Source organism: Sturnira hondurensis, unplaced genomic scaffold (assembly GCF_014824575.4).
Source record: "Sturnira hondurensis isolate 20B ecotype Veracruz unplaced genomic scaffold, ASM1482457v3 Scaffold0000867, whole genome shotgun sequence".
In the NCBI taxonomy this organism is placed as follows: domain Eukaryota; kingdom Metazoa; phylum Chordata; class Mammalia; order Chiroptera; family Phyllostomidae; genus Sturnira; species Sturnira hondurensis.
In genome coordinates this window covers 456,741-477,396 of record NW_028073498.1, presented here as the reverse complement: position 1 = coordinate 477,396, position 20,656 = coordinate 456,741, and the positions used below count along the sequence as shown (strand labels likewise).

Genomic DNA, 20,656 nt, shown 5'->3' with positions numbered 1-20,656 from the left:
GGCAAAGGAACTAGATTTCCAGGAAGCCCAGGAAGCTCAGAGAGTCCCCCAAAAGGACTTGGACTCAAGGAAGCACACACCAAGGCACATCATAATTACATTAGCCAAGATGAAAGATAAGGAGAGAATCTTAAGAGCAGCAGGAGAAAAGGAGACAGTTACCCATAAAAAAGTTCCCCTAAGACTAGCAGCTGATTTCTCAAACCTTACAGGCAAGAAGCAGCTGGAAAGAAGTATTTGAAATCATGAACAGCAAGACCTACCTACATCCAAGATTATTCTCTCTAGCAAAGCTATCATTTAGACTGGAAGGACAGATACAGTGCTTCACAGATAAAGTCACATTAAAGGAGTTCATCATCACCAAGCCTATTATATGAAATGTTAAAGGGACTTATCAAAAAAAAGATGATCAAAATATTAACAGTGAAATGACAACAAACTCACAACTATCAACAACCAAACCACAAAAACAAAAACAAACCAACCAAACAACTAGAACAGGAACAGAATCACAGGGTTATCATTGGGGAGGGTGAGGGGGGAGAATGGAGGAAAAGGTACAGGGAATAAGAAGCATAAATGGTAGGTACAAAATAGACAGGAGGAGGTTAATAGTAGTGTATGAAATGTAGAAGCCAAAGAATTTACATGTACAACCCATGGACAAGGCAGGGAATGCTGGTGGGAGGGTGGTGCAGGGTGGAGGGGAATAAAGGGAGAAAACATGGGACAACTGTAATAGCATAACCAATAAAATATATTTAAAAAAAAGAAAACAAGTGCTTCCTTAAAATAGTGTTCATTGAACCCTATACTATTCCTTGTGGTAATTGTGATTATTTGTTGAAGCTCTATAATTCTGATTCAAAAACACCACAGATTATAAAATGCACTTTTAAATAGGACAGAAGGGGAAACATTACCACATTAAATATTCACAGTTAATTGTAAGAAATTGCCAATTTTAGAAAAATTATCAGGAAAAAGCACTTGAGAATGGAGAAAATACAGGGTGCATTTTACATCTGTTTCTCTTGCTGGTCTACAAGCTCTGTGTGGCAGAAACAATGTTTATCACAACCATCTTTCCATCCCTGGTACCTGGCACAGTACCTGGAGCTCAGCAAATATATTTTAAACAAATGACAGGACTGGTCAGTTACTCCAGGCCTCAATATGTGAAAAGCTCTCCCCCCATTCCCTGACATTGGTCAGGGATCCTGGGAGGCAGCTAGAGAGGGAAAAGTGATGTCTGACCAAGAGGCCTGAAGCTTACATATAAAACCATGATGTAGAATCTTGGCCAGTTCCTTTTCCTTTCCCAGTTGCAGGTCTTCCATTCAATGACATTTTAACACTAAAATTTTCCTTGGTGAGAATATGACAGTATGGTCTAAGAGAGGATTTCCTGTGAGAAGGAAGAGAACTCTGAGAACGAGACCTCCAGCCTACAGCTCCCTCCAAATGAAGAAATTGTTTTCCTGAGGTTGTTCTGGTCCAGTAGACCACCATCACCACCACCATCTGAAACATCTTTTTATTTTGTTTCCCTCTGTCAGCCGTAATAGATGGTAGGTAGGTATCTGCTGGATGAACTACACTTGTTAAGTAATCATCATTTGAACTTCAATTTTTTGAAAAAATTCATCAAAGGCATTTACAACTCTGTTACACAGCAAGAAAAGGAGAAGGGAAAATTAGCATTCTACTTCTCTCACATTTGAAACAGATTAGAAAAGAAATTAAAGTGAAAAAAAAAAGCACTGGCTGGAGGATTGTTTTCTAATCCTGAAGCTAATTGATTTTAAGACCTCAGGGAAGTTCTTTGATCACACGTAAAATAAAGGAGTCGAATCATTTTATATCAAAGGGTTCCTTCCAGCTCCAGAATTATAGAACTTCATAAAACATTAAAGAGAAAAATATCCTACATAGATTACAAACCAACACATTCATTATATTAAGGTTCAATTTTACAGGGTATCTAAAGGCTACTCAACTTTAATTTAGGAAGAACATAGATAGCATTAATTCAGAATTTGTCATTCATATAGGGATTCTGAGTTTCAATTTTAAAATGTGACTCCATAAACCTGGGCTCTTATCAAATGTGAGTTCCTTACTCTAATGCATCACCTGGTAATTTACTTAACCTCTCTATTCCTTAGTTTTCTCATCCATAGGATAACTCTTACCCACATTTAGCACAGGCACAAGGCAAGCACTCAATAAATAGTGACTATAACACAATATAAATAAACTCTCTTGTGGTAACTTCATTGACCTATTCAGTTTAATCTATCACCATTATACAATTATCTCTTTTCAGTTGCAAAGTTATCTTTTCTTAACTGGTAGAGAGAAGAAGTGGATAAATTCTAGTTAATCAAATATTCTCTGGGTCTAGGTTTTATCAACTGCAAATGTAGAGCTGGGACTAAGTGGTACTTAAAGTATGTAAGTTAGAATGCTATACTACATGCTATAAGTGGATGCCTAACTTCAAAGAATAAGCATATTTCCAACACTAAATACAAAAGCAATGGGGTAAAAAGGTAATAAGAAAAAAAATCTTTTTCTGAGCAGAAGAGACAAGGAATAAGTTCTTAAAGCAACATGACCTAAGATGAGCTACAGAGCAGGAATGACGGCTAAAGAGAAATCTATCTATCACTTACCCATTAATGGAGGTCAACATGAAAATGCTTTGAAGTAAGTAACTCTCCTACTCACATGAGGCAGGCATAAGTACAAAAGCAAGCATTTGGACAGAAAAATGACAGAATCCATCTGACACTAGGCTGAACATCTTTTAATATCCCTTTGATTACCTAGTGACTCCAAAAATCCTTAAGTGCTGTAGGAACTAAATCATCAGGAAGCTTCAGTCATTGTAGAAATTAGTTGGCACAATGCTAGGTAAGCCAGCTTAACTATGTGGATAATCAGTAAAAAAATTTTTTAAATGGCAGTCAGAAATAATCATTGACTAGGAGTTCTGAGTTCTAGAATTGGCTTTGCTGAAAATTCCTGTGTGAACTTGGACAGATCACTTTCATTTACAGGACAAATCAGCAGAAAGGAGCAAAGTGTGATTGGAAAAAAGAAACTTTGTTTAAAAGGTTTATTAAATAAGCCCTGGCTGGTGTAGCTCAGTGGATTGAGCGCGGGCCTGCAAACCAGACGATCGCGGTTCGATTCCCAGTCAGGGCACATGCCTGGGTTGCAGGCCGGTTTCTTGCAGATTAACTACCAGCAGGGGATGCACAAAAGGCAACCATACATTGATGTTTCTCTCCCTCTCTCCTTCCCCTCTAAAGATAAATAAATAAATAAATAAAATCTTTAAAAAAAAGGTTTATTAAATAAATATTCCTTTCTACTTGGCTGAGAGCATACAACCAACTGAAGTGGTCAAGTCACGATCTCACTATGGTCTACCCAACAGTTTCCTGGAAAAGCGCAACATGAGTAAGGGGAGAGACTGTCAATCTGAGGGTCTTGAAAAATTTCCACACTGATCCCATAAAACATGTTTATCTGATAAATGCTTATTACTCAAACATTTGATATAACAGGAAATGCACAAAAGAGATTATATGTTTTAAAAGTATAAGAAAAAAATTCAAATTGCTAATGCCTGGTGATGTCACAGATGGCTGTTAAAACGCAAAGATCGCTAAGAGCCTGCTAAAAGCATACCAAAGCTAGTGCTCTTGTCTAAAGATTTTGAAGCCTAGAATTAAAGGCTAATGTTTTTGAAATTACAAAACATTTCCCAAACATTAAATCTTCAATAACTGCTCTGAGGAAAGCAGAAGACTCAAACAAGCTTTCCAAAAAGACTAGCAATGGGACAGTGATTTGGGCTGTTTTAAAGCAATCACAAGAACTGCTTGCAGCAATGCAGTGCCACCATGACTGGTACGTGGAATCAACATTTTATTGGGGGAAATAAGAGCTTAAACAATGCTCATTTTCAACTGACCAAATGTGTAAAATGTATATAACATTTATTGCTGGTAAAAGTACACCGTTGCCAAGACAGAAAATCGGCAGTTTGGGGCAATAGTTATTACACGCAGTAGCGTGCTAGAGATGGCTCCAACAGGCTGGGGAGAGCCAATTGCTACTTTCTCTTCCCACCTCTGCACAATATGACTTCACAATGGTGGCTTGACATTGGCTGTGATGAGAATACTGACACCCTGAAAAAAAGTAAACACTACAAAATCAGAGTCCCCCAGCCCCAAGAGCCAATTATCAAGCATTTATCAGCACATCATTGATTATAAGACTTAAAATGTTCCAATGCTTCAACCAGTAATTCTAGAAATCTTTGTAAGGAAATAATTCAAAATAGGAAGGAGGGGAGGGATTTCATGCACAAAGAAGCTCATATTGGTAAATAATTATGAGAAACTTAAATATTAAAAAATTGATAAAATACCTTATCAGACATATCTATTTAAAAGTGTGTTGATATAGAGTGTAATACTGTCATGCTAAAAAGCTACAAGAAAACAGAATATAGTAAAATCTTTGTCTTTAAAAAATAGAAAAATTAGGAGAAAATATACAAGTGCTTACTTTTAAAGAAGTCCAAATGTACTTAAATAGTTGCAGAGCTTTGTTATACTTCAAAACCAGAAAGATGCAGGTAGAAATAAAAATAATGAATGGAGTTGTACCTAGTACAGTTCATTTATCTGTCAGTATTCTCAAAATAGGCACCCAGCATTGTCCAAAATACAGGTGATGGGCTATCTGTGAGTCCTAAATCATTTACTGGGTCACAGCTAGCATTTTTCAAATGATAACAAGATAGAAAATAAGCACCAAGTAAAGTATTCCTTTGTTAAAGTTTTGTTTCCATTATATATGTATGTATATATATCTAAAGACACACTAAATATGGTTATTGAGTCATAAATATTTTTAACTATCATTAACAGTCAAAGACCGAAAATCTGGCCTTCCTACCCTATCACAACATGCTGTGAGCTAGGGAGAAAAAAGGTGCATGCTTCTTTTTACATTATGGGAAGCATTCTCACTATAGGAGGTAATGTCATTCTCCCGTGAAGAGGCTTCCATTCCCTACCCTGGTTTCCCTTCTCTTCATCTATAAAATGGAAAAAAACACTGCTCATTTTGCAGAGTGTTGGAAAGATTATAGATAGCACGTATGAGTAACCAACTCTGTGCTTGGCATACAGTCAGAACGTGGTGGCTGCAGCTGCTACTGGCTCAGTGGGCAGTGTGCCCTCTTCAGGGGCAAGTACCAACTCTCCCTCCCAGTCAACAGAGGCTCCAGAGAGGAGTAAGCAGTGTCTCTGGGGGCAAAGGTCCCACTCTGGCTTGGAACAGAGATGGGTCATCCTCTTCCTATTCTCAGAAATCCCCAGATCCCCCCCAGGCAAGCTAATCCCTGTCCTTCCCTTTAATTTCCTCTGAGCCGGGGACCCAAATAGGATCCATGAATGGACTTCAGTGTTCTGTGGATGCTCTGACATTAGATAATAAAACCATGTAGAGGTGTAAGTATTTTTCTGGGATGAGGATCCATTGTTTCCACCAAATGGTCAAAGATGTTATGCACCAACACCCTTGCTCCATATTAAGAACTACTGCTCCAAACTACCCACTGCAAATGACACAGCTCCCTCATATTGTCTTGTCATAACACTAAGCATGTCTGTCATTAATACTAGGCATACTAGACATATAGTTTATGTCATACTAGACATAAACTATAGGTGCACAATTTGTAAGACTTTATAAGCTACATGGCCTTAGGCAGACAACAGAACATTAACATTAAGGAGAACATTAAAATTAGCCATATTAATAGCAACCTACTAATGTACTTACTAAAGTCTTACTGTGTGCCAGGCACTGACCCAGAGGCTTCACAAAGTGAGCTCCAACCCTCACAACAACTCACACACACATGCATCCATCCTTCCACTGTATTTTACAGGCCAGGGAAGTTGCAACAAGATGCAGATGCAATAGTGAAAAAACAAAGATAGGGAACTTGTTCTCGAGGAGCTTACACTTAATGAGGGAAAAGATATTAAAGATCACCCAAGAAAACGTACAATTACAATTGTACTAAATATGACAAAGAAAAGCTACATAGTGCTAAGAGAGCCCAATACAGATGGAATAACTCTTTTTACAAAGGTCAGGGAGGGTTTCCTTGAGGAATCATGATTAAGTTTCAACCTAAAGAAAAAGTAAACACTTCACTGGGCAAAGGGGAGGAGTGAAATGGGGTAGAATAGGCAGAAGAGAAAGGAGAGCGGGGGCTTTCCAGGCAAAGGGCACTTGCAAAAACCCTGTGGCAGGACAGCACTTAGCAGCAACTCTGAGGTGGGTAGAGGTGCAAAGCAAGAGGGAGTATGGACTGACTTGGGGCTGGAGCTGCACAGGGGGCAGGCCATGGAAAGTCTAGTGTGCCCTATTAAGGAATTAGTTAGAGCTCAAGGAAGAAGACATTGCTATGGTTTACTCTGAGAGTGACATGATCAGATTTGCTTTTCTAAGGATTGCTTCTGATAACATGGGGAAGGATTAAAGGGAGGTCAGAGTAGTCACAAAGAGATGGTTAGGAGACTACTGAGGTGAAGCAAATGAAAGATCATAGCAACTCAGATTGGGGTGGTAGCAAAAGAAATACAAAGGCGATGGACTGAGAGAGGTTTAGGACAGGAAATCCATAGGATATGGGTATGGTAAAGGACAGAGAGGAGCCTGGCAGGCTGAGCCAGAAGGCTCTCATGACTAGGGAGTAAGTGGTTTCACTGTAAGACAGTGATGCCTGGAAAAGGACCAGATTTGAGATGAAGATCATGAGTTCAACTAAAGACACTGAATTTGAGGGGCTTTCAAAGAAAGCAGGCAGTTGGGTAATGTTGTCTGGGGTCCAGAGGGAGATTCATAGTAGAGGAAGTGGTCACAGGCATCATGGACACAACAAGACCCCCCAGCAAAGAAAACAGACTGAAGAGAGAGAAACCTGGAGGGATGCCAACATCTCTCCACCTTACATGTGAAGACACCAAGGCTCACAGAGGAACAGTGGCTTCCCCAGTGGCTTCAAAGTACCTGTAAGAGCAGGAGGCAGAGGAAAGAGTAAAACAGAAAGCCAGAGCACAACTGCAGAAGTTCACACTGAGAAAAAAAGTGTTTTTGAAGAATAGTGCTAAAGCCTTCAGGAACATTACACGAATTAGGAACACTGAAGAGAAACTGGAATTATGTGAAAGAGTAAACTAAATTAATACGATAAAAGCAGTAAAGACTTCAAGTGAAGTGATGTTTAGACTACACTGTACTCTACCTTCCCTAAAGCCTTTTGTGTTTTGACCAGTCCATAGTGGTTTCTCCTTCCTCTCAACATTCACACACCAGGTGTCCATTAAATGTCTGTCATTCCACTAAATGTTGAGAACACAGTGTGGGGTCGAATGTGATTTCTGTGCTAAAGTTGTTCACAGGTTGGTTGGGGAGAGGAAGCAGGCAGATAAGCAAAGCAACAGTGATACTGAAGCTCAGTCAGTGCTAAGGAGAGAGACTGCTATCCCAACTCAGAAGAGGATGATCAAATAGTGCAAAGAATCAGCTAGTGCTTCCCAAGAATGATGAACCAGAAGGGGGGTGAGGTCCTAGTCAGGTGAAGGAAGAGACAGAGAGAAAGGCATGTCTAAAGGCACAAGCTTAGGAGAAGCATGGTGCATTTGGAGGGCATAGTTGTAGCCAGAACACAGGATGTAAATGCAACTTGAGGGAATATTGGGAGATGAAGCTAGAGTGATGGGCAAGAACTGGTATGAAGAGGCCCCGAATGCCAAGCTTATTTGTTTTAACTTTATCCTAAAGCCAACAGGAACCGTAGAGGGGCTTTAAGTAGAAGAGTGACATGATCAAATTAACATGTAGAAAACACAACTGGGCAACACTGTGGGGGATGGATGGGGCATTCAGAACCACAGGTGGGGGGAAATTGGCCAGGAGGCCATGAAACTCCCATGAGGCTACCCATCTGCACAGTTTCTGATGGACCTTTCTAGAACAAGACAGGGCATAGATCCTGTCCAAAGGATCATCCATATAATTTCATTGGCACTTTTCTTCTGCTCCTTGCATGTCTAGTTAACTTTCCACAAGTAAATGTCTCATCTCCCTAGAAGATCTCAGGTTCTGAGATAATATATATGCTAATCCAAGCTTTCCTGAGATGCAACCCTAACCCAGTGAAGGACTCTGTGCCTGAACTTGGCAAGTGATTGGTCTCAGGATCACTGGTGAACTCACCCGGAGCACTTTGAAGGAGACTCCAGAGATTTGTTCGGTCCTTAAAATGATGCTGCTTTGAAGAAGAAAGGAAGTAGATGCATATTAAGCACCTGCTGTGTGCTGGGCATTTTAATCACATTATCACGTCTAATCTTCACAAAGCCTGTAGGAGGCAGTATTACTACTATTTGACAGATAGACTAAAGCAAAGAAAGATCATGCAACTTCCCCAGAGTCACCTGAGCTACCAAATGGCAAAGCTGGGTGTCAAATTCAGACCTATTTGATTCCAAAAGTCAATCTCCAACCAAATGATGAGAGAACGAAATGGAAGAAAGTACACAAGCTTTGGAATTAGACCATTGGGCCCTGTGACTTTCAGTCTCATTTTCATTAAATAGAACATGCAGATACTAATAACTATTTCACAAAGTTATTACAATATCAAGTGTGTTAAAGCCCCCTGTAAATTGTAAAGTGCTCTGCAAGTTGTTATTATTTTGGTAGAGGCGCACTTTGAGGAAGGACCTCTTATCAAACACAGGCCACTTAATCCTGCCTGTTATCATAATAGGACCTTAGTTTAGATTGGACTTTAAATTATTAATGGTTGATCTTGTTGCTACTAATCTACCTAAGTTCTGTGAAATTGCCTGGGGAAAAATAAAAGAATTTTAATAAAACTTCAATCCTCAGTCATCAATTTAAAAAGGTTTTCTTCTGAAAAAGAGTGTACTTAAAGTGAATTATGCTAAGAGAAATAAGCCAGCTGATGAAAGACAAATATGATCTCACCTTTAACAGGAACCTAATCAACAAAACAAACAAACAAGCAAAATATAACCAAAGACACTGAAATTGAGAACAGGCTGACAGTGACCAGAGGGGAGGGGATTTTAAGGGGAAAGGGGAAGGGTTTGCAGGAACAAGTATAAAAGACACATGGACAATAACAAGCGGGGAGTGGAAATGGTAGGGAAGTGAGGAGGGCTGAGGGGGTGGGCTGGAATGGGGGTAAAAGGCAGAAAACTGTACTTGAGCCATAATTAAAATAAAAAAGAAGGAAGGAAGGAAGGAAGGAAGGAGAAAGAAAAAGAAAGAAAGAAAGAAGAGAGAGAGAGAGGGAGGGAGGGAGAGAAAGAGAGAGAGAGAGAAAGAAAGAAAGAAAGAGGGAGAGAGGGGTCTTAAGTTCAGGCTAAGGAGTAATCAGGCCATCAGTTAGAGGTCTCTCTTCTCTCAGTTCAGACAGATTGATATGGCTATTGAAATTATCCAGTTGGTTTCAAATTCATAATACTAATCAATTTTTCATTTTTCATTTGCAATTTTGTGTATGGCTAAGATAGCTTATTATATATTTCATTGCTTCTGAAGGACACTTACAGTGCTCTTTTATTCATTCAAAAATTTTATTGAGTGCCTAAGATACTAGATACATAGCTAGACACTATGCAGACACAGTTCCTCCCTCTAAGAGCTTACAGATGAATACAACACCAAAAAATAATTTGTACAAGGGAGTTGCATAGAAAATGAGGATCAGGTAATAAGTGCCATGAGATCATAAAGGGACAGGTTCCACACCGCCCCATCATGAGAAGGCTTCACAGTGGAGGTAGAATTTCAATAGAGTTTCTTGGGATTTTCATAGGTAGAATAAGTTTCGGGAAGAGGATACTACATGAAGACAAGGAGATATACAGTAAAAGTCCTAAGCATGTTTGATTAGGGGCACAGCACTGTCTGGTGAAAAACAGACAAGCTCAGTTGGAAAATGGTTTAAGAGGGAAAAGGTGGAAGACAAGGCAGGAAAGGTAGCTTGGAGCCAGAAGGAAGACACCATTAGCTCTTGATCAACAAATGATGGAGTGGATATGGGCAGTCTGAGGTTCTTCTTTAGGAGTGGGGTGCAAGATGAAAGCAAGGAGACCACCTGCCTGAGAGTGAGATAAACAGGACTCGAACTACAGTCGTAGCTCTGGGAATAAATTAAACAGAGATACAAAATGTATCGGGAAGGAAAACTGAAATAACTTCATCACTAATGGGAAGCAAGGAATCCAAAATTACTCTGAGGTGCAACAGAGCCAGAGAAATCTAAGGCAGGAGCTGATCTGGGAACTGCAGGGTGGGAGAGGGTGAAGATAATGAAATGTTCTGAAACAGTTTTTGGAAGGCTAGAGAAATCTACATGAGTTTGAATTTTGCTGTGGTCTACCATAATATGAACACCAATTTTTTTAACTGGATGAAAAAATGATACTCAAAGTTTCTCTGACCTTTATCCTTTGATCCTGGAAGAAATCGCTGCAGTGTTTAAGCAAGGAAACCAGCACGGTGTTCTCATCATATTTGATTAAGAAGTACGGTAGTGCTGGGACTCCTTCGGCTTGACAGAGATCATCATATGCGCACTCGAGGGCTTGAATCTGAAAGTAGGAAACACTGAGTTATTCTCCAGATAATTACATATCTGGTTCTGAGCTAAAAATTAACATAAAATAAAAGGTAAATTCAAACCAGAGGACTGGAAATGACTGATCAGACCTCTGTTACTCTTTTGCAGTGAAAAAGTGCCCCACATAATACCACTTCACTTTTACATAACATTTTTCATGTGTATGGTAGTGTGTCTTAGAGGCACAAAGAGACATTTTATGGTATAGCACAGTGGTTCTCAAACATTATTTCTCTTCTGGGATAACCAGGCATGAATCTACCATCGACGAATTTTACCCTGAGCTTTTCCATAACCTTTAACAGCTTTATTGAGACATACTCACTTACCAACAACTGACCCACTTACAGTACACAAGTCAATGCTGTTTTTTGCATGTTCACAGGAAAACCATAACCACAGTGACTCAAGAACACTTTTGCTCCCTCGAAAAGAAACCTCACACCATCAGTAGTCAATCCGCATGCATAAGCCTGTTCCCCAACTTATATTTCTTCTTGGGAATTTTGTTATACAAAACCACAACCTTTAATTTTTCTTAGTAAAAATATTTATTTTTTAATCAGTAAGGGCTGCTTCCTAGCTTCAGATTTCAGAATTTTAGCGACTGATGAGCTAAATTTGAATTCATGAAATTCAAATTATCTCTCCACTCAATTTTTCCCAACAACAGTCAGAACTCTGGTTTAGGGTCTGTCTTCTACAAGCCTGATTATTTTCATTGCTCTTCTCGGGACCATCTCTAATAACCTTATTATCTTTCTTAAACTGCAGGACTAGCTCTACATGTACCAATCTTGATGCAGAAGTTCTGCAACTTGGCTTGAGGGAAAGAGAATGTCTTCTATTTGGTTTCAGAGATTCTCATCCCAAAGTATATTGCCTTATGATCCCCACACTGAAATTGAACACCACATTTTAGCAAATTCTTAGTCTTTTAAAAATGTCCCTACTGGATTAGGATTTTACCAAATGTCACCGAAAGCTGGGAAAAGTATTGCTTACTACATCTTCAAAATGATTTTACAAACATAATAAATGTGCTCCTAATACCATTTTTAGAAGATTCCATAGTGACCACCTCTTCATTCAGACAAATGCCTACTTACGTTTAGAATATACTAGATAAACTAAGCTGACATGTTACACCCCATTGTACCTGCCTTTTGCTTTATTTGTTGATACCTGTTTTGGTGAAAACCTTTGATCCAAGCCCACTGGCCCTTGAATGAGGGGTATACTCTCTGGAAGGCAGAGAGCAGGGGAGCAAAACCAATAGTAGAAGTGGTACTTCTTCAGATCCTAAAAGAAAGATTATAATATAGGATATCAACATAGCATTAATGACTAAACTGAAATGCATCTATTAGTGTAATTTCCCATAGCCATATAAGACAGAAAAACTGATGCAAACAAGATATGCCCAGCTTGTCATAAATTCTTATCTCCAACAGAACTCATGATGGATATTGAATTTCTGTCATTATCCCAAAACACTCTCACATGCCACACTGTATGACGATAAACATAATACATATTTTGGGCCTCACATTAAGTGTTCAGTAAGTAACTGACATCATCGTCATCACTGTTTAATTCACAAAACCATATGGAAGGTTAACTATTATCATTCCATTTTATAGGCAGAAAACTAAAGCTTACAGAGGGTTGAAGAACCTGAACAAAACAAAGATAGTAAGTGACAGAGAAGGGACCAGAACTCTGCTTGAAAAACTTAATCTTTTGTTCATGATACCAAATATACTCATTGTTCCATCTGTGGAGACATACCTGCAAACAGTTACCATTCTCTTTATATCAAATTATTTAAGCACGTTATTAAAGAAGCTGTCCTATTCACAATCTACATGTGCTGAGATAATGTTGCTTTCAGAAATGCCTTATTAACAAAATAAGCAAGCAAGCAAAATATAACCAGAGACACTTAAATAAAGAACAAACTGACAATAGTAACCAAGGGGAAGGCGAAAGTGGGTAACTGGAAAAAGAGGAAGGGTGATCAAGGAGCATGTATAAAGGACCCATGGACAAAGCCAAAGTGGGGAAGGACTGAGGGTGGGAGGAGGGAAGAGGGGGTGGGTGGGGGAAAGTGGTAGCAGGAAAATGGAGACAACTGTACTTGAACAACAATTTTTAAAACGAGTAAAAAAAATAACAAAACAAAAACAAAAAAAATAAAATAAATACTTTATTGGTGAAATTCAAGTCAACAGCTATGAAGTACTTGCTGTGTACAAGGCAAAACATTACACACTGACAATAAGCAGGTGAATAAAACCCAGTCCCAGCTCTTGGGCAGATCACTTTCTGGAGGAAGCAGAGATACAGTGAGTACTACATGTGTCACAGAAGAGGTTCTAAGAACTAAGGGACTTTGATAATAGAAGAGATTATAGCTTCTAGAGCAGGACTGTTCCCCCACTAGGGCACACGAAGCAGGAGAAAGGACTGTGAAACTGCCCAAGACACTGTTTCCACTCAGGCTGAATGCTCTTGCCTATGAACTTTTGCAGCGTTTGTGGCCTAAGTCCCTCATGTAGGATCCCAGTTATCCAGCTATTTGACAGCTTACCTGACAGTCTGTTACCACTGACCACAATGCAGTTTATTTGGTTAATTCATATTTATTCTTGAATCTTGCTACAAATTAAGAGTGATGGTTGCTCCTAGCTTTTTTTATTGAGATTTAATTCACACACCATAAAATTTACAATGATAAAGTATATAATTGAGTGGTTTAGTTAGGCTACTAACAAGATTGTACTACCATTACCACCAATTCTAGAACATTTTCACACCCTCCCGCAAAAATACACTACACTTTCTGCACTCTTTAATTTTGCCAGAAATTGACCAACTAGGGATAAATTCTCTTGACAATAGCAAAACAAACTGTGAAACTGAAATGAATGAAGGGCCTCTTCCTTTGAAGAGTCTTAAAAACAGCAGAAGAAAAGCAAAAATAACTCTGGAGATTATTCTCTCTTTTTTATACTCAAATGATTTGTCATAACTGATCCTTAGTAAAAGGTTAAACAATTCAAGATGAAGGACTTCACAATTTCTAAGAAGCTTTATCAGGTGATTCTCAAAAGTCTAAAGGTTTGAATTTCTTAAGATTCTTTTCGGGATACAAAAGGCCTTGATTGTATTAAGCATAAAGCCCTTTGTGCCTGAAGATTTTAAAAGAAAGACTTTCAAAGGCAGGTTAAGAATGCTCAGTAAAAGGGCAACAGGCCAACACACATACTGACTCTGGGGAACTGCCTTAAAACCTTAAGAGTTAACATTATTTTTTTCTCTTCAGGCTCAAATTGTCAATTAGATTCCACTAAGCAGAATTCTTGGTATAGAAAATGTATTGATGTTAGAGTAACGAAACCAGAAATCTTAAACCAGCGCTATTTATATCTATTCTAGTAGCAAACCTACAAAATTACTCAGTTTACAGGCATATTATCAATGCCAAATTGTACCTAGTAATCCCATGAAGAATTTAAAATTTTTATGTACCTCCAGTATTACACAACAAACAGTATGTGCATATATCTACCTCTATATCTATTTTCTATCCTGTTAGAAATGTGCTCCTTTTAGATAGCCACCCTGTGGTTTGATTCTTATCATTCCCTCAGTAAATCAGAGAGGCTGCACTCAGAAGAAATGGAAGATTCATTTGTGGGGGAGGGAGAAAAGCAAGACCTATAACATGGCAAAAATAAATAAATAAATAAATAAATAAATACAAACAAAAGAAGAATGTGAGAAAGAGAATTAACACTCAAAGCTGATGAAGTTGTAGTGAAACAACATACAATAAGAATATACCAATATCAATATGTTTATGTGTCCCCTCCAAAGAACTTATTCTAAAGGAATAAAATGAACAGGGGGAAAAAATCAGTATGGCCAATGTTATTCACTGCAGCAATTTTTTCAATAGTATTAGAAACAATCTAGCCATATCGGAGTCTATAGAATGTACACTTGACAGAATATATAGTCATGCTTTATTCTAGAGGAAGAATTAGTTTTATATGTAGATATATACAGATATGCATACATATAAAACATACAGCATTTTATTGAGCTTTGCTTCATTGTGCTTCATAGACGTTGTATTTTTACAAATTGAAGTCTTTTTACCAGCAAAAGGACTATGACTCGTTTATTGTAGAAGCAAACCTGCAATATTTCCAAGGTATATCTGTGCATATATGCATATAATATATGCATCTGTGCGTACATGTAGCTGGTATCTCTACAACCAACCCTCAGCACTTACCCCATCCTTACCCTCACTGAGACCAGTTTCTTTCCCTCACTTCCCTAGGTACCAGATGTTACCTTAATGTGATTTCTTTTCCTCTTCAAAGCTAACCTCAATGTTCATTATAATTAGATCTCACTTATATTAAACATTTCCGTTCTTCGAAAAACAACAACAATGCAATATTGTGGACAAGCAATGTAGTGCCATCTCCTCTAATGCAGAGCTGCTGGGGAATGGCCGAGGTCCCTGAGATACCACCTTTTCTAATGTCGATGGGACTGTATTTAACAAAGTAATTAGCAACACCAAACCCCTACTCCCTGAATCAGACTCTACTGTGTCCTAAATGACAGGAGTTTGATAATGTGCTATATATATAACATATATATATAAGACATGCAATTATGAACAGTACTATGACTCTACCAGTATGATAAGTTGGAATAAATTACTTTTCACTGGTAATAAAGGCCAGTGCTATTGGGCTACTAACGCGAAATGAATGTTTATTTAATAGCCATGACTTGAATGACACAAGGTAAAAGCTTCAAGGAGGAGAGAGCAGACTGTTCTACTGGCACACTGGGCTTGGCTGAGGCATTTGAGCAATCTTGGTGTGACACCGAGTCTATTTACTTACTGCAAATGTCAAAAGAAGGAATTTGTTGAGGAGGATGGGGTTTTCGAGAGCAGCGCCTGATTTTATGGATTCCCATATCTGCCAGAAGAAAAGAAAATGTCAAGGTGGGTTATCAGGCATCTCCAAGCTTCTCACACTCAAGTGAGGCCTGAAATTATACAGCACCAAACCTCTCTTTCCTATAGGCCCGGCATCACTTATCCCAGGCAATGAAGTGGGTCATTATCTCACTCTGCCCACTTTCCACTCCTTTCCACCAGCCACACCCTCCTATTGGGCTGAGGAAAGTGAGAGAACCCAGAGGCCTTTCTCAGTGGAACTCGGCATCAGAGGCGGCAACTAGACCATTTTCATGCCTTCATTTTTTTCCTTCAACAAATATTTATTTGTTTCCTAGTCACAAATAGGTGGATGAAGGAAATAAGCAAAGAGAAGTCCCTGCAATTGAAATAATAATTGTGGAGTAGCTAGACCACTTAAGGAGAAGGCAGGCCCTCACTTCTGATAAGCTGAGCCCCAGGCAAGGAGTGAGGATTCCTGTGGGGAGCAAACTGCTTTTTCCATGATGGATTAAGACCTGACCCAACTCTGGAGATGGCCTTTTAAATATGCAGCCAAAGCAGGAGCCCAGAAGCAGTTAAATGGCAGGCCAAGGAAAACAACCATCATCACTACAGTCATGTGCTCTATCCATCATGAGGGACATAAGGGACACCTTCTTCAAGACCAAAGGTGGGAAACTGCCTTCCCTGACCATGGCACCCACATAAATAAGACTCTTCTGTTTTTAAGACAAGTGTGAAGTCCATTTCATTAAATGGGTTAGAGGGGATTGGAATAAATTTTCCCCCCATTTCAAGTCCTCACACTAACTCAGATGTGAAAAAGGAAAGGAAAGACATTCCATGCAGAGAGAACATGTCCTGAGGAAAGAGGAGGAAAAAAAGTAGGTGAAGAAAGGAAGGAGAAGTGATTTACGGTGACCCAGTCAGAGAAGGTGAAGGCAGGAGTGACGGGGCAAAAAGGGCACAGAGGCCAGGCTACGAGGGGCCTTGCAAACCAGACAGAGGAGTCTAGATCTAGACTTGAAGATGCCGGAGAGACTACACAATCACCCCGACAAGACTACGGTGCTTAGGATTGGAAAGCCTCTTCCAAGGGCACAAAGAACAGAGAACTCAAATACATTCAAACATAGAAACAGAACTCTTAGGCAGAGGTCAAGCTGTTTCAAAAAAGCTGTTATAATTGGAGATCAGTAACAAAGCTGATCTCCAATTTCCACAAACTTCCCCATATTCTGGCCTAAACCCAGGTGAGAGTCTCAGTGTCTTCTCCCTGACCTGCCCACCAACCAGAAGCCAACATGAGTACCAACTATATACTAGTTTCTGTGACACACAGATGTCTGTACCTGATCAGGAACACCATGCTGTGGGACCATGGAAAATACAATGAATACATTATGCTTTCCCAGCTAACCTCGTTTGCTGCTTGTTCCAAAAGTAGCTTCTTATCTGCAGCCTTGAAAGCCTCGAGTGTGTTGGTGTTATGTAGCGTTCCAACAGCGGGGCAGCAGTGGGCTGGGGTGGGAGCACTCCTGGTACGAGAGAAACATGGTTAAGCAGACACAGCTGGGACCCAGAGAGCCGAGGAGTGACAGGCAAACCAGCTCAACAGTGACAGTCAGAGGACAACACTCTTGAGGGATAAATAGAAGATCCAGTGCACATTTCTTTGGAAAAAGATAAATAACATTGCTTAAAAAATAAAAACAGACACTACATCTCCCAAAAGCCTTTGGAGTCCCCTCCCCCAACCTCTCAGCATGCTGCTCTTCCACTGCCTCCCAAATGTAAGTTCTTTCTCTATTTTTTTCTTTTTTCTCATCTTTAACCTAAAGGGAAACATTATTTATTAAGCTTCTACTGTACCAAGAACTGTACAAGGTTTGGTTATCCTAATAGCTTATTCTCCCATTTAAAGGTTTAAGTAACTTGCCTAAGGTCATATAAGAACAAGCAGAGCTGGAATCTAAAGTCAGAATTAGTTAATTCCAAAGTGGTGTGCTACCCGCTCCTCACCAGGCTTCAGGACCCTATTCCAAACCTTTCTCTTCCAGGAAGCCACCTCCCATTATCTCTGATAATGACTTATATCTAAAACTGAATGTAACATTTTAGAGTGTTTTCAGGATAGATGCTCATATGCACCCAGACGAAGAACAGTAAGTTCCTTGAGGGCAGCAAACTTGTCCCACAACCGAGCCCAGCCCAAACAGGCTCAGCACAGAGCTGCTCAGCAAACCCCAGGGGGTGTCTGAGTTATGAGACAAAATGTGTTACACCTGTGCTACCTGCCAATCCATCAGGTAAGGAGAGGGAAAGACAAATTGATTCTGAACACAAACTCAGATGTGGAGAAATCTAGTCTTTTCTCTAAAATGATTAACTATGTTTCAGTGGTTACAGGTGTTAAATTAAAATAGTCATTTCATTAGCAGCCAAATATTGTTGTCACTTAACTACCATGTAAAGAATGAATTTTTATTTATTGCACTGATGGTAGCTGTGTTTAAAAGACATAGTGTCTCTCCATTGAAACTCTGCATAAAATTTGGTGTGGGGAGTTTCAAGAAAAGATCTAAGCCTAGAACAGGCATTAAGGGGTGCAATGAATGACAAAGATTCTGCCAAATTCTGACTGTAAGGCTCAATCAAATGCCAAGTCTCAGGAGTGAAGTAACTTCCAATGGCCAGAGCCTTCCTTTGGGAGCTGGTAACTCAGCAGCAAACCTAGGTTGTTTGTCACCACACTACTCCAACATAAAAATATTTTCACCTAAGTGAAGCAAGGTCATCAAAGATAGTCTCCAAGAGAAAATGTTATTACAGAAAGGCAATTAAGCCTAGAGGGCAGAAGAAGGAAGTGGAGCAGTTGGTAGACTAGGCTTTCCATATTCAGACAGCCTTATGAAATTACTGCTGGAACAGGATGCTGAAACAAAAGGAAGGAGGCTAAGATCTAACTTAGACACAAGTACAAAAGGAGAAAAGTACCCTCACTCCTCAATCTCCAGAGGTCCTAGACATGTGAAAGCCATGCCAAATCCCTGCTCTGGGAGTGGAAGAGACCAATTACGAAAATTCGAGCAACTGACACACCAGCACTCATGAGGACAAGAGGCAGTTTCAAAGGAGAAGAAATTTTCATGATTAAAGAACCACTGGGAGAGATGACCAGGGAAACAAATTTAAAAAGTCATAATGGGACTTCCGCCAAGATGGAGGCATAGGTGGAAACACTGCCTTCTCCCACAACCAAGTTTGAACACAACGAAGGTCTGGAGAACTAGGACACACCCAAAGACCAGAAAACAGAATTATACGGAAGTCCGACAACTACGAACCGTTCAACGGGGACGGTAAGAGAGGCGGAGCCAGCAGCGGAGCTGGGTCAGGCAGGACAGATTCCCTGACCTAGGCGTGCAGGCAGCCCGGAACCAGTCGGGGTGTGGGGCAGACTGACTGCGGTCGCACATTCGCGCACAGTGAGACGGACCACGCAGGCACCAGGGGGCGAACCCAGTGGTGGAGGGCTGACGGCGGTGGCACACTCGCATGCAGTGGAACCAAACGCGTGGGTCTGGTGACGGTGGTGGCTGAGGCGCGGGGGGCCGCAGCAGCAGGCGGCAGACAGGAAGCCATTGTCTCTCTTTGACCCCGCCCCCACATACAACGTCACAACCCAGCGACTTAGTTGCCCTGTTCTAGTGAACATTTTAGGGCTCTGATCCTGCTATGGAACAGGCACGAACAGCCCAAAAGATGGCGCAAGAAGAACTCAAAGTCCCAGAGCCAATAACTCTAAGCGACCGAGAAATTGCCAGCCTCTCAGAAGCACAATTCAGGACACTATTTATCAGGATGCTCACAGAACTGGTAGATTATAGTCACAAATGAGAGGAACAAAGTCACAAATTACAGGAACATATGAAGGCTAAACTAACTGAAATGAAGGGAGATGCACAGGAAACCAATAGTGATGGAAAGGAAACTGGGACTCAAATCAATGGAATGGACCAGAAGGAAGAACAAAACATCCCACCAGAAAGGAATGAAGAAATGAGAATTCAAAAAAATGAGAATTCAAAAAAATGAGGAGAGGCTTAGGAACCTCCAGGACATCTTTAAACGTTCCAACATCCGGATTATAGGGGTACCAGAAGGGGGAAAGAAACAGCCACGAGTGGAAAACTTATTTGAACAAATAATAAAGGAGAACTTCCCCAGTCTGGCAAAGGAAATAGACTTCCAGGAAATCCAGGAAGCTCAGAGAGTCCCAAAGAAGTTGGACCCAAGAAGGAACACACCAAGGCACATCATAATTACATTAGCCAAGACTAAAATGAAGGAGAGAATCCTAGAAGCAGCAAGGGATAAGGGGACAGTCACCTACAAAGGAGTACCCATCAGACTGTCAGCGGATTTCTCAAAAGAGACCTTACAGGCAAGAAGGGGCTGGAAAGAAGTATTCCAAGTCATGAAATCCAAAGACCTACAGCCAAGATTGCTTTATCCAGCAAAACTTTCATTTAGAATGGAAGGACAGATAAAGTGCTTCTCAGATAAGGTCAAGTTCAAGGAGTTCATCATCACCAAGCCCTTATTATATGAAATGCTAAAGGGACTTATTTAAGAAAAAGAAGATGAAAAATATGAACAGTGAAAGGACAGCAAACTCACAGTTATTAACAACCACACCTAAAACAAAAGCAAACCAGGAGGACAGCTAGATCAGGAGTGGAACCATAGAAATGAAGAACACATTGAGGGTTAGAAACAGGGGGGTGGGAGGAGGAGAAGGGGGGAGAAGGCACAGAAAATAGCATAGATGGTAGGTAGAAAATAGATAGGGGGAGGGCAAGAATAGTGGGGGAAATATAGAATCTAAAGAA

At 40.1% G+C, this 20,656-nt stretch overlaps 1 protein-coding gene across 8 annotated transcripts in view; it reads right to left on the bottom strand.

Moving 5' to 3' along the window:
* Window positions 1-20,656, bottom strand: part of ATG7 (autophagy related 7) — a 289,420-nt gene that overhangs the window by 229,188 nt on the left and 39,576 nt on the right. For all 8 annotated transcript variants that reach the window (XM_037050611.1, XM_037050601.1, XM_037050667.1 and 5 more), the window contains 4 exons: window positions 17,182-17,299; window positions 15,700-15,777; window positions 11,951-12,067; window positions 10,587-10,736 (listed from right to left, as the gene is read on the bottom strand). In XM_037050611.1, the coding sequence (XP_036906506.1) occupies window positions 10,587-10,736; window positions 11,951-12,067; window positions 15,700-15,777; window positions 17,182-17,299 (463 nt within the window). The remainder of the gene's footprint in view (window positions 1-10,586; window positions 10,737-11,950; window positions 12,068-15,699; window positions 15,778-17,181; window positions 17,300-20,656) is intronic.